The 13441-nt window shown below is 40.7% G+C and overlaps 1 protein-coding gene across 1 annotated transcript in view; it reads right to left on the bottom strand.

Moving 5' to 3' along the window:
* Window positions 1-13441, bottom strand: part of tprb (translocated promoter region b, nuclear basket protein) — a 28727-nt gene that overhangs the window by 12668 nt on the left and 2618 nt on the right. Inside the window, exons 4-32 of the mRNA XM_040128515.1 lie at window positions 13159-13255; window positions 12956-13059; window positions 12637-12801; window positions 12185-12277; window positions 11932-12012; window positions 11346-11433; window positions 11022-11162; window positions 10748-10851; window positions 10126-10323; window positions 9921-10028; window positions 9609-9835; window positions 9019-9182; window positions 8670-8812; window positions 7813-7961; window positions 7491-7653; window positions 7178-7312; window positions 6563-6703; window positions 5744-5912; window positions 4112-4278; window positions 3531-3683; window positions 3225-3341; window positions 2417-2620; window positions 1993-2180; window positions 1690-1837; window positions 1133-1270; window positions 863-994; window positions 556-686; window positions 196-406; window positions 1-28 (exon numbers count right to left, since the gene is read on the bottom strand). The exon at window positions 1-28 is cut by the window's left edge and continues 119 nt beyond it. Of these exons, the coding sequence (XP_039984449.1) occupies window positions 1-28; window positions 196-406; window positions 556-686; window positions 863-994; window positions 1133-1270; window positions 1690-1837; window positions 1993-2180; window positions 2417-2620; window positions 3225-3341; window positions 3531-3683; window positions 4112-4278; window positions 5744-5912; window positions 6563-6703; window positions 7178-7312; window positions 7491-7653; window positions 7813-7961; window positions 8670-8812; window positions 9019-9182; window positions 9609-9835; window positions 9921-10028; window positions 10126-10323; window positions 10748-10851; window positions 11022-11162; window positions 11346-11433; window positions 11932-12012; window positions 12185-12277; window positions 12637-12801; window positions 12956-13059; window positions 13159-13255 (4087 nt within the window). The remainder of the gene's footprint in view (window positions 29-195; window positions 407-555; window positions 687-862; window positions 995-1132; window positions 1271-1689; window positions 1838-1992; window positions 2181-2416; window positions 2621-3224; window positions 3342-3530; window positions 3684-4111; window positions 4279-5743; window positions 5913-6562; window positions 6704-7177; window positions 7313-7490; window positions 7654-7812; window positions 7962-8669; window positions 8813-9018; window positions 9183-9608; window positions 9836-9920; window positions 10029-10125; window positions 10324-10747; window positions 10852-11021; window positions 11163-11345; window positions 11434-11931; window positions 12013-12184; window positions 12278-12636; window positions 12802-12955; window positions 13060-13158; window positions 13256-13441) is intronic.

Here is a 13441-nt window from a genome sequence, read left to right as displayed (position 1 = left end):
AGGGACCTGCTGCTGCTTCAGCTACCATCTGGAGGAAACGCCGTATGAAGGATTAATTACGCTTAAAGCAGTACAGCAAGGGTGGCATCAGCTAACTGTATATAATGGACTTAGTCTTTAATCCAAACCATCCAAAAGGTGCATGGTTGTATTGTGTGTTTAAGGCTGTGAGGGTTACAGCTACTGAGCTCTCACCTTGTCATGTTCCACCTTGAGTTCATCATACTGAGTCTTGTAGCGGCGTCCAATTTTCTTGACCTGGGTGATAGTTCGTACCTTTTCCTGGAGTTCCTGGTTCTTGGTATCCAATTCCTTCTTCAGCGTATTTCTCTCATCAGTTATCTTACTCATATTGTCACGCAAGCTCTGTATCTGGCTTTGCAGGGATGTTATTAGGTTATTGGTCCTATAGGGAGAAAAGAAGAGATTGGGAAAATTGATGCTAAGTTGGGAGATTTAGAGCCCGTAGAATTGAATAGGAAGAAGGGCAAGAAAGTAAACACAAATATGCTGCTCAACAACAATTCAGCAGTTTTGTCATTCATTATCCCTCACCTGGCCACTTCTGCTTTAAGTCTGGTACTTTCCTCTGTGAGCTGCTGGATGCGTTTTAGATGTGCCTCCTTCTCAGAGTGCAGACGCTTGTACTCTTCTGGATCTGAATCTTTCTGTTGACTCACCAAATGCTAGAAGAACATTTAAAAAAAAAATTAGTTAGCAGTGTGAAGAGATAAAGCATTAGAAATAAAACCATCCTGTAACTTCTCTTAACACATGTTTAAATGAAGCAGAACAGTTTAAGGATGATGGGTATATTTTGTCCTTCATGTTGGCAGCATAATCAGTTAGTCTTTTCACTGACCTGTGTCCGAGCCTTCCAGCGCTTGATCTCCTCTTCCAGTATCTTCTTCTCCGCCTGCAGCATGCCACTCTTCTCACTCAGCTCAGAGTTAGCCTGCTGCAGTGGCATGATGTCTGACTCCAGCTTTTGCACCTGAAACACACAGAAGATGAGATAAAACCGAGTGGATACGGAAGTTCACCAAGTGTATTACTGGAACATAGCATATCATAGGAGTGCACATTAAATTCAACAAAACTACTACATTTCTCTATAAAATGGAACTGATACCTTAGCTTGGGTTTGCTGCAGTTCCTGCCCTATCTTGTCCTTCTCCTCTCTCAGCATCTTGTTGGTCTCCATCAGGATACTCATGGTTTCTGTCTTCTTCATCAGCTCATCGTGCTGAGCCAGGGTCTTTGCTGTCACCTAAATCAAATTAGCATTGGGATCATAGTCACATAAGAAATCTCTAGGTCTTAATAATAGAGGCCAGGTTAGACTTATTTGTTACTTAGTGTATTTCTTGAAGTAAAATGTCCTTGACCTGACCTTGACCTCCTTTGGTGGTGTAAAGTGAGCTTAAAGACTATTTCTCCACACAGATTAATACAAACTTTCGAGGAAAAAGATTCCTAATTAAATCAACTTTATTGACCGGTGAAGAAAATAAGCAGATTAAGTTTTTACTGGGCAGGAATGAACTGAATGCAAAACTGACAGTCTGCTAATCTGCATGCTTATACGTCTGCAATGCAGCAATTAAACCTTGTTGAAGATAAGTGGATGTTGTAAACAACATTACTGGTAAATGTAGGATCAGGGAGTTGACAAGTATAAAAACACACCTGCATCCTCTCCCTTGCGGCACTCAAGCTGTCCTGCACCTCCTTCAGCTCTCGTTCCAGGTGCTCCACCCTCAGACGATAACGCAGACTCTCACCCTGGGCGACCTCGAAACGAGATTCTGCAATCTCCTTCTCCCGACGCACAAACCTGTGATGTAGGAAAAGTCAGGGTGTCAAAAATAGAATCGAAGGACAGAAACCACGGGTTTGCAGTAAATGTTTGCAGATTTTTTTTCCCTCCAATTTACTGGGATACACTTTCTCAGAGAAAGGTATTTCCATATGTGATTTGAAATGCATTACCTAAGAATCTCAAGGACTTGGTCTTGAGATTTGCCCTCTTCAGTCAGGGAAATGTTCATGTTACTCTCACTGGCAGCACGCTGCAAACTGTCAGCCATCTTGCTGCTCATTGTCTGGATCTGCTCATGCAGGAGGGCATTCTGCCTCTGGAACTCCTCATAGCGACTCTCCATCTTTGACATCTCTTCCTATGAGACGATGAAAGAAATTCAGATTGAAAGCTTGAAGTATTTCTATCAAAAATAAATGAATGGGTTGGATAAAATAAGTATCGCGCCTTAAAATATACTGGATTAAAATGGCCGTCAAATAAATGCTTTTGTTAGGCTTGTGATGTGTAATTTTCATTGAAACTATTCCTAAAATTACTTGTAAACTCAATGTGAATAAATCTAAATACCATGTGGTCATCACCTATACCAACCTTGAGGATCTTTTCCTGCTCCTCCCAGGAGACCCTGGCCTCTAGTAACTCAGTGCTGACCCTCTGGATTTTCTCTTCCAGCTGGTGTCTGAGCTCGACGGCCTGCAGGGCCTGAGCCTTAGCAGCCTGCAGGGCTTCCACATCTGCTGCATGCAGCATCATCTCCCGCTCATACTTATCTTGTGCTTCTGCTGCCAGCTTAGCCTTGTATATGGGAAAGGAAACCTCATATAAATCTTTTCATGTTAGACTAATATAACATAATTTTACTTAGTGACTCTCTTAAATCCATAATTTAAAATACAAAAATGTCCACCGACTGCAGTAATTTCTTTTACCACACAATATAAAATACTAAACATGAATTGATCAAAGGACTCAATAGGCGGTCCTATCCTATATTATGTTTTCACTATCTCATCTGTCATTACAGTTTAACCAGATGTCTGAGAGGTATAGAAACAACTTAAATCATACGACTTGTTGTCATATGTAATGAAGCTTTGCTTCAAAGTAAAATGGCTTATGACCTTTAAAACACTGATAAATATATTATCAAATCTATGTGGTAAAATTTTATGAGTAAGACATGGACATGAGGACATATGGTGGCTTTTTCGCAACATCTTCAGCAGGAAACTTTTCTTTAGATATTTGAGAACAAGACACAAAATGGTGATCAATATCAGGTCAGCTGATTTTTTGAGATTACCAAATGACCGGTCTCAGGACCCCCTGGAACAACAGCAGTAGGAAGAACACATTATAATCATATTCTTTTATCACATATTTATAAATCGCTACTTACTTGCTCCTGGCTATCTTGTACAGCCTGCTGCTGCTGGGCTTCAGCCACTGCCACTTGCTGTAGCACCGCCTGGTGATCTGCCTGGGCACTGCTTAAACTTCTCCGTAGACTGTTTATCTAACACATTCACACACACACGAAAAAAGAAAGTCATAAAGAATTTCCTTACTTTTATGTTGGAAATCAAAACTGAACAACAAAACAGTGCTCATAAGGCCAAAAGTGGTAACGGAAAAATTAAACGTTTTTTTTTATTTTTAAATTTAATTAAAATGAAGGAAAGTTTCAAGTAATGTTTGGACTTACCTGCTCCTCCAGCGAGGCTAGGGCTTTCTTCTTCTGCTCCTCTAAGCCTTGTTTCTCTTTCTCTGCTTCCAGAAGCTTCTCCTCCAGCCTGCGTTGCTGCTCCTCAGACTCTTTCATATGGGCTTCGATAGATGAGCGTGCCTGCTCTGTTACCTGGTCATTGGCCATTTGCAAATATAAAAATTTTATACACCAATATCCTTCACCAAAATTTCCCTGTGTAATATTATTCCTAAAGCTTTTCACAGCTAAAAGCTAAGACATACACAACTAATTGATAAACATAACTTTTTAAAACTTTTTAAATTTATTTTATTTTATTATTTTAACCCTAAATTACTCATTTCCACCAAACAGTATGTATTTAAGAAAACTGGGATTCTAGCCAATCAAAAAATGTACTGCCATTTGTGGTGAGGGGGGAAAAAAAAAAAAAAAAAAAAAACCAAGCAGGACTGTTTTTAACAAATAATGTCATAATTTGCTTAATTTTCAAGAACCACACTTAAACTTTTTATGGTTGTGGTCAAATGATTTATGAGAGGTCGAACAATGACAGCAAGTTTGTGTTTGTTTTGCACCTGCTTCTCTTTATCCAGGGACTCTTCCAGGCTCTGAGCCATGGCTCTGTACTGCTCCAGGTTCGAGGTGGCTGCCCTGAGGCTCTCTGACAGCTCCTCTGCCTGGGTTTCAGCCAACCTCAGGCGGCCCTGTAGTTCCTCTCGGTCTTGATCTGCACCCTGCAGGCCTGAAAGCAGGAACAATCAGCAGCAGAAGTGAGTGGGGCAATTTGACAACAGCGCAATTAGTATGTGTTATTGTAAGTGGCAAGGACGGATTGTGGAGTAATGAAAATATCATTACATAGTTAAGAGTCTGTGCTTAAAACTCACAGAAAGAAAGTGACCTTAACATGTCTTTGGGCTGTTTTATTGGATCCCGTCTCACATAAACTGTTAGAACACCATGAGCTAAAGAACATAGCATCCTAGCATATATTTTTTTAAAAAGCTCAAGTGTAAACCTGGGTCACTCAACTAGAATAAACAATAGTAGGTCAAATCCTTGTACACGGCTGGACCACGTGTGATCAATGTGCGAAATTGAGGACATAGTTGAAAACTGTTGTGGAACCGCTTCAATGGAAAGTAGCTAAAAGCCTGCTTGAAAAGTTGCTAAATGATGCTGGATGATGTTATACGCTATTTAACATATTCATGATGTCATGGTGTCGTATTTGCATTCTGCCTTGTATCAGCCAGTTTTAGCTCTTTATCGGTTTGCTTCTCTCCTACTGTCTGTGCTCAGATATACAGTATATTAATACAGCTGAATTCCCTACATGTTAACCAGCAGTCACATGCAAGCCATTTCCAAGCTGCTGCTCTGCACTGCTGAAACCCGGATTTTATAACCATGACGTCGTCTGACAATATAACCATACTCATAAGTTAAAGACAATAGATATGCTGTGATTTCGGATATATCTACTTGTAAAATGATCACGCAGAGAGAAAGTTAGAAGCTCATTCATGTCTGTGTCAGTTGCCATGCAGTCAACTGAAGGAGATGCATAGAGAGGTTTGCCTGCGGAGGGAGAGCCCGACCCCGCACTCGCAGGGCAACACTGCTGACTCTCTTCTGTGGAAATTAGCTAAGGTTTGTCCCAAAAGTCGCTAAAGATGTTGATGATCTGCGCTTTTTTGAAAAAAAGTCGCTAAAGGGACCTGGAAAGTCGGTAAATGTTGTGACAGAGGGGCTATTTCTTTTGAAAGAGCAACAGCCAGTGGAGAGACTCCAATACTCGGCTGGCCAACCAATGTTGTTACTTCATCACTCAGTCAGTCATTCAGCAACAGACATTCATGTTTATAGGGCTGGTCTTGCTGTTGCAGTCAAGCCAAAAAGACAGGACCTGTAAAATCTGAGCAATTTACTTGTGTTTTATTACTTTCCCAAAATTGCAAGCTAGCATGGAAAATGTAATTTTAATGAACAATAATTACACAGACAATGACTTTAAAAGAAGCCATGACGGACTTGACTTCCAAAGACGTTACCCTAGGAATTGCTTTGCTTAAATTTGAGGTCATGGGATTTGATGACTACCATCAAAAATACTACGCATTTAGTTGTGCACATGTATGGATTCCTATGTGTATTGTAGGGTTGTATTAGTGCTTTTCCCTGTGCATGTGTGGGTTTGTGCCAACCTCTGATGTTGGCCCTGGAGGGGGAACTCAGGGTATGACGTGCTTCGCTGCTGCCTTGCTTGAGCCTGAGGTTGTTTAGCTCCAACTCAGCAGCATTCAGTAGCTCTTTGGTCTTCTGGTATAAAGCCACCTGCGTCTCCAGTTGCCTCTTTGCCTCCATCAACTGGATCTGTGCATGAGAAAAATCGGTGACAGTGAGAAATACCCAAAACAAAGTTTTGAATTCTCTAGTCCGTTTGACCTCCAATGTTATTAGCTTTAGGCACAACAGAGCGAGGACATAGGGTGAGGCATCTTCCATCACTGAAAAATTAAGCTTTTCGTAAAAAACAAACAAACAAAAAAAAAAAAAAAACCTCTCCAATGAGGATACATTTGAAAAATCCAATTTCTCTTGTGTGAACAGGTGAAACAGAAACTTTTAAAAAGGCTAATGTATGATTGTGATGTTATGGAAGGGTTGGGTCAGTTAAAACTGAGCCTTGTTTAGAGGACATTTGACTCGTGATTCCTCGAACAAATTGGTATGTTATACTTAAGCAGCCATTTGAAAAAAGAGAAAGAAGGAGAAAAAAAAATAAATACATTTTTTTAAATACATGTAAAAAGGCCCTGTCTGTGATGGTATCGTAACAAGATTAGAATCTAATAACATTTTACAAATATACTGAAACACTGCCTTTGACAGAGAGTGGTTACTAAAATTGCAATGTACCAAACCTACCGTTCTTATAGCTGAACCAAAAAAAAAAAAAAAAAAAATCACCAAAATCCTTTACCGTAACATCAGTAACGGTTACCAGTTAAATCTATGCTTACTTCTTGGTTTCTGCTGAGCAGGTGGCGCTGTTCCACCTCGTTCTCCAGCCTCTTCTGCAGCTGGGAGATCTCCCGTTCCTGCTTCTCCAACTGGCTGTTGAGACGCTGACGTGTATCAGTCTCTGAACGCTCAAGAGTTGCCTAGAACAGCAAGTTAATTAAAGTGTTAAATAGTGTTTAAGTGTGTGAGACAATTGGCCTCATTCAAGAAAGAGTACTGAGTACTGGCTAAATTTTTTTATGTTTTTGTTTGCTGATTTCTGACAGCCGACTTGAAGCTCTGCAGTGTGAAATAATTTTTTCTTTTGTACAACATTTCTGTGAACCTTTCCCACAAACAAATCACAACAGGCAGCCCCATGAAGCAATTTTAGGGGCGTTGATTATACTAATGACCATATCTCACAAATGCACACTTCCCCGTTAACACGTGATAAGCATCAGTCTGACAGGAGTGATTTACGTTGAGTTTGTGCTGTTAAGAGAGTCTGGTGAATCAAACTTGGAACATTCGTACAAACAAGCATCAGAAAAATTAAGAGAATTTTAGGACAAGAATTCTAAAATGTTCTTGCATGAGGTCCAATGAGTGAGAAATTACACTCTCTAGATTACCTGAATAGTCTGGAGGTTGGCCAGCAGCAGGTTCTGGCTCTGTTGTTGGCTCTGGGTGGTTTCTTTCTCCTGAGTCAACCTGGACTCTACCAGCTTCAGCATCTCTCTCTCCTTACGCAGGCCCTCAGCGCGACCCTAAGGCGCAGGAGGAGATGCTGTAAGTCTAGGTGGCTTTGTGATTCTTTAACCAGTCACAAATTCACTGCTGCCATTCTCCTCGTTGATGATAAAAAAAATGCTAAGAAAACAAACTCAGGCAGAAACATCATCATGAAAAAAAAAAAGGAAAAAGGATAGTGGAACAAAGACAAACCTCTGCCATGGCGAGTTTCTCTTTGGCAGCTCTCAGATCCTCATTCAAAGTGTGGATGGTCTGCTCATGCTTCTGTGTGGCAGCAGCCATCTTCTGTTCTTTCTCTCTTAGGGAGGCAATCTCTTTCCTGTAGCCCTCAACATTGTCCTGCAGCATCTCATACCTGACATTATTAAGACGGAAGTCATTTTTAGTGGCCTATGCTCTCTTAGTGACAGCCAACTTTTGTTTTCCGTGAAAGTTACATCAGAATAGTAGTGAGTTCCCCTAAACAATTCGCAGCCAGCATAGCTTTGTTCCTGCTCATATTTTTCAAACTTACCTTTTGGAGGCAAACTCTAGCTGGGTGGATATTTTGGCATTCTGGGAGCGGAGGTCAGAGAGCTGCTCCTGGAGCTTCTCGTTCTGCTCCGTCAGTGCCTTGTCACTCTCAACACGCTCCTTTTTATAGGTGGAGAACACCTCCTGCAACTGCAGATGCAACCAGATATTCTTATTTTTCATCAACAAAGTGATGGCTTTTGCTGTTCTGACGAATACCAACTTCATAAGGGGAAACCAGACACACCTGCCTCTGACCCATTCATTCAGAGGCTGCTTTCAAAAGGTTAATCCTTGGTCATCCGCATTCACTGAAACCTGGCTCTGTAACCGTAGTTCAATACACATCAGTGCTAAACACTGAACTAAATATTCTGATAACTTTTTCAACTAAACCATCCTTTTCAATTTAATTTATTTCCCATTTGCCCACTGGGCAACCTTTTGTGCTCTTTTATAGACTAACTGGGTTGGTGATTAAGTAAATGTTTACTTTCACTATGACTTCACTCTAATTCATTCTCTTGCATCATTCACGAAAAATTGTGAGAATCTTCAAGTAAATGCAGATCTCGCAATAGAGAGACATTGCCATCTAGTGGCAGACAGGGGAAACAAACGAGCCAAATGCCACTGATAGCTTTGCTACAGCTGAAGCCATGGGAATGCCTTACAGTAAACTAACCATCAAGCAAAATCAGGCCAGGAACTAAAAAATTCACAGCTCAACATGCACCATGTGGTATACAGACTATATGTAAGTAACTGTTGTGCTGCTGTGGGCTTTTGACAATTAAAAGCAGCAACAACTGTGAACATATCGCAGATTTAATGTTTTCTGCCAAATGTGGAACTCGCCTGTCGCAAAGCCGCCTTGGCTTCCAGTGCTTCGGCAGACTCTGTTGCCATGGAGACAAGAGCGGTGGGCGTGCCTGTGGTGGGAGTGGCTGCAGGTGAGCGTCGAGGGGTGGAGGTCAGGGAGAACTCATCGGGTGGTGTTCCTTAAGGAAAAACACTCAGAAGTTCAGCCAAAGGGAGCCAAAACCCTCACCAACACTGTGTAAGAGGTAGTGTTGTGAAAAAAAAAGGAGCAATTTTTGCTATCCGACTGAGACTGAACTACTTTAAATCAATTGGTAACATAATCAAAGCAGTTAAATATCACAAAACATAACATATCACTGGGTTTATGTCTTGTCTGTGTTACCTTGCTGAGGGAAGCTAACTCCAGTCGCCTGAGCCAGAAGTACACGGTACATGTCCCTCTGCCTCACAATGGACTCAGTCATTTTTATCTGTTGGCTGCGCTGCTCCTTCAGGGACTCCAGCTCACCCTGAGCTTTCTCCAAACTCTGCTCCAGCTCACCATGCCTGTAGCAGTGCAACTTGATTAGCCAACTGACAAATCTTAAAATCACACACACAAGAAAACACCAGGGTTTACATGCATGTCCAAGTATCCCAGCCAAGTGCTATTTTTAAAAATTATGTTTAAAAAAAAAAAAGATGCTGAACAACAAACAAAAATGAAGTATGAGAGAGATATCAGGCTGGAATAGACCAGTTGAATTCTAATCACTTCAAAATTTCCAAAAAATTGACCACAATATATTGAAAGTAACTGAATGAATAACATGGTGGTAGGCAAAGAAAAAAAAGAACATACTGAATGAAAAACATTTAAAAATTGTGTTTTATATCCTGGGTTAGAAGTAATATGCTGTTTGTTTGAAGTTTTCAGTCTAGGAAAGCTTAATTAATTTGGTTAGAAGAAAAAGAAAACAAATTTTAACTTACTTGTTGCCAGTGGCCTCGAACTCTTCTTTTTCTTGGGCATCACTGAGCTCCCTGAGGGCGACCAGCAGACGCTGGTTCTGCTTCTGAAGCTCTTCCACACTGCGGAAGGTCACCAAATGTTGGCTGATCACCTCTGATGTGCTGCTGACGTCAGCTGAGCTCACCTCCTCCTCGTGAACCACGTGGTTTCCACGAGCCTCTTCCAGCTCGATCAGCAGCACACGCACCTGGCAGGAAGGAATAAGTATGACTTAGTAATCAAGAATTTCTGAAGATAATCAGAATTAAGACGGAAGAAGGAAGTGGACCCACCTGCTGAGCCATGTCTGCGAGCTGCAATTCACACCTCTGGTTGTCCCTTTCCAAGACAGAGGAGCGCTTGTTTGCCTCATCAGACTCCCTCTGCAGACGGTGCACCTCCTGAAGTAAACATACATGAACATGCAAAAAACTGATTACCGACTTTAGTGCAGAAGGTTTGATCTAATACAAAATGTAATATCCATGCATTATGCACCTTAACAGCCTGCTCCAGTTTAGCAGAAAGACTGGCCACTGACTTCTGCATGCGCTCATGCTCATCCCTTTGCCGTTTGAGGACGGGTGCTTTTGCTTCCACTTCCTGCACTATGTCATCCAGGTACTTGTTGACTCGCTTGTTCTCCAAGCGCTCCAACTGCAGCTGCTCCTGGCTCTCCACATAGGCAGTATACAACTGAAAATACAGATGATGTCTCATGTCAAAATAAGATAGTCCCAAAGAAAAACATGAGCAGAGAGAAAGCTATTGTGTCTCCTTGTTCAGTACTGTTTATTGAGCAATTAGCATAGACAGGACAATAACAACCCGGGTGAAAATACATACTAAAGTTCCTTAATAGTACACTGTAAATTTAGTTGTCCAACACTTAAGGCATATCCAAATTCACAAAAAAAAGTTTAACCGTAATATGGTGTATTATGGTGTATAGACTGCTTTACATCAAGTGATACTGGAAATCTGTTTGCGGCAGTCAACTGGACCTTATCAATCGCAAAACTTAATTCTTACAAGTCATTCCCTCCAACCCATTTCCAAGTTCTACTAAAGTCTATAATAAAGTCTACATTTTGGGGTGTTGAAATTCAGCTGCACATACCTCAGTCAGCTTCATACCAGGTTTGATCTTGGATACAGCAGTTGCCGTTGGAGACATTGTTGTCATTTGCTCCTCTGTCAGCACAGATGCTGTACCGACAGGGCCTGGACAGAAAAAGGAGAGGACGGCTCATAGGTCATTTATCTAAGAAAATCTTTCAAAGCTTTGAGTAGGTTTATTTTAAATTCAAGACTGGATTTCCAGTTACTCTAAAATGTCTACACTGTGAACCAGTGTTACAAGACAAAAACAGGACCACAGCTAACCAACTGACCTCTAAGTTTAGAACTTGACAGCAAATCATTGGCGTTGTCCAGCTCTCTCTCTAGACCTTGGATCCTCTCCTTAAGTTCAGCAACAGTTTTGTCTGTGGCACCGTTCATCTCCTGTAACTTCTCCTCAAGGGCCTTGTTGGCTATCGTAGAGGGAGGGAATAAAAGGAAATGTTGGGGAATAACAGCTACTGGGAACTAAATTAGCAGTTACCACAAAACTAATCAAACAACATTAAGCATATTCATACTCTCTTCTTCTACGAAGAAGTCAAGTACTAAATAATGGTCATGGTAGTTGTCGTTATTCTGCGGTAGCCTCGCACCTTCTCCAGCATCCTTCAGCAGTTTATGCAGCTCCTCCACAGCACGACTCAGCTCCTCACTTTTCGCCTCGGAATCTGCTGCTGCTCCCTGCCACCACAACAGTCATTGTGAATACAAAGCTTGATAGTAAAGCCACAAATTAAAGTAAATATCTAACTCATTTCAAAAAATTATGTATTGAAAATGAGAAAATGTAAAGCTGTGCAGCATCACCAAAATATTTTTGATTTTTCACCAAAATTTTTCCTGCAGTCAGTAAATTAAAGTCCATTTAAGTCCTGGCTAATATAACCCGCACACTGACACACCCAGCACGTGCCATTTGTATCCCATTTGATTTTGATGTTGTTGGAAAAAATAAGTATCATACACCATCTATCATATCTTTGCCATAAAAAAAATGTATCCAATCAAATAAGCCAAAAGAAGCAAGGTGCGCTTGCGTATTGTTTAACTGTAAAACACTGACACTCCATGGAGGTAAACTGAAATTACTGTGGACTGTGAGTAAATAATTACTGAGTACTGGGCAGAGAAGAACAGTCTGTATAAATTACTGGACCTCGCTTTCACACATGAACATACCTTATATAAATTGGAAAGCTTAATGTTGGCATTCAACTCGTTTCTCAGCTTTTCCTCTATGGTGGCTTGTTGTTCCTTGCCCTAGAATGAGTAAAGATTCAGTCATACACTTACACTTATTAAATTTAACACTGAATGCAACAATACTGATCATTTCATTGGAGAATATACATGACAAATATTTTATAATTTCTGTGTAAAATAAGCCACGATCAATATTTGAGGTAGACTGTGAGAAATACCAAATACGTACGTCTTTCAGTTTGCTGATCATGTCCTCACTCTTTTTCTGAAGGTTCTCATTTGAAGTCTTCAAACTGGTCACTTGATCTTGGAGTCGGTTCAACTGGACATCAGAAATAAAAAAAATAAATAAAAAACAACCATTATGAGATGGCCATGACATGATGGCTATCATCTGAAACTGAATAAGATCCTTACATTAACCCAACACACAGAAACTGCCAACAGCCAAGGCGCACTGAGTACTGGCCAGAATAGTGACGGTTTACAGAGTAAACTGCAAGATATCAACAGACGGCATCTCTGTCTAGGTGCTACGTTACTGGTGTACTGAGTTGTGCATCACATTCAGCTCTATAATGTAGTGTAATTTCACAAACTTAACTATTGAAATCATTATTGCAATACTTGTTAGTACTGCCAAGATAAATAAGTATATGTAAACAAAGAAAACAGACTTGCCTCGTCTTCTTTATTCTCCAGGGTGCATTTCAACTCCAAGATCTCATTACCCTTCTGTCGGGAAAGAGACAGCAGCTCCTCACTCTTGGCCTTCAACTCCTCATTCAGCCAAGATGTCTGGCCATGCAGAAGCTCCTTCTCTTGTTCCATACGCTTCTCCTTGTACTGTCATGGCAAACCACAACGACTTCATTCAGTAAAGTCTTTGTAAGGCAACATGTATGATAGCTGGTAATAACTGGTCACGATGTCACTTCCTCTGCAGACAAAGCTGGTGTTAAGATATTCAAATCAAGGTGAAGTTAGCAATGTAGCTCACTTTAATGTTGACTTCAGCTGCTTCAAGCTCATCTAACTTCATCTGCAGGGCCATCTTAGAGGTGTTGACTTCCACCAACTTATCGTTGAGTTGCCTCAAGTCATCTGGTGGGGCAACAGAAATAACATAAGTGCTATGTCTTTTTGATAGTTGGTATAAAATTAAAAAAACAATTGTGTCTATACAAGTTCAACTGTAAGTACCATTTAAATGCTCCACTTCCAAGGATCTCCTGTCCAGTGTTCGCACAAGATCTCGCTTTTCTGCCTCCAGTTCCTCTTTGGCTTTTGACAGCAGAGTCTAAAAAAATGCATTAATTTAACCATACTGATTGCTGGGCATGGCTTAAAAAAGAAGTTCTACCTCCTGATGATAGCTGAAATTATGGTGACATCAATATTACCATTAGTCAAGTTGTACAAAGCTAGTCAATTAAACAAGATTTGGTCCATTCTCATTGCTTGTTTTTGTAAAATTTTCCAAAAT

Source organism: Xiphias gladius, chromosome 6, assembly GCF_016859285.1.
Source record: "Xiphias gladius isolate SHS-SW01 ecotype Sanya breed wild chromosome 6, ASM1685928v1, whole genome shotgun sequence".
Classification (NCBI taxonomy): Eukaryota; Metazoa; Chordata; class Actinopteri; order Istiophoriformes; family Xiphiidae; genus Xiphias; species Xiphias gladius.
The sequence above is the reverse complement of the archived record's forward strand: the minus strand, read 5'-3'. Positions and strand labels throughout refer to the sequence as shown.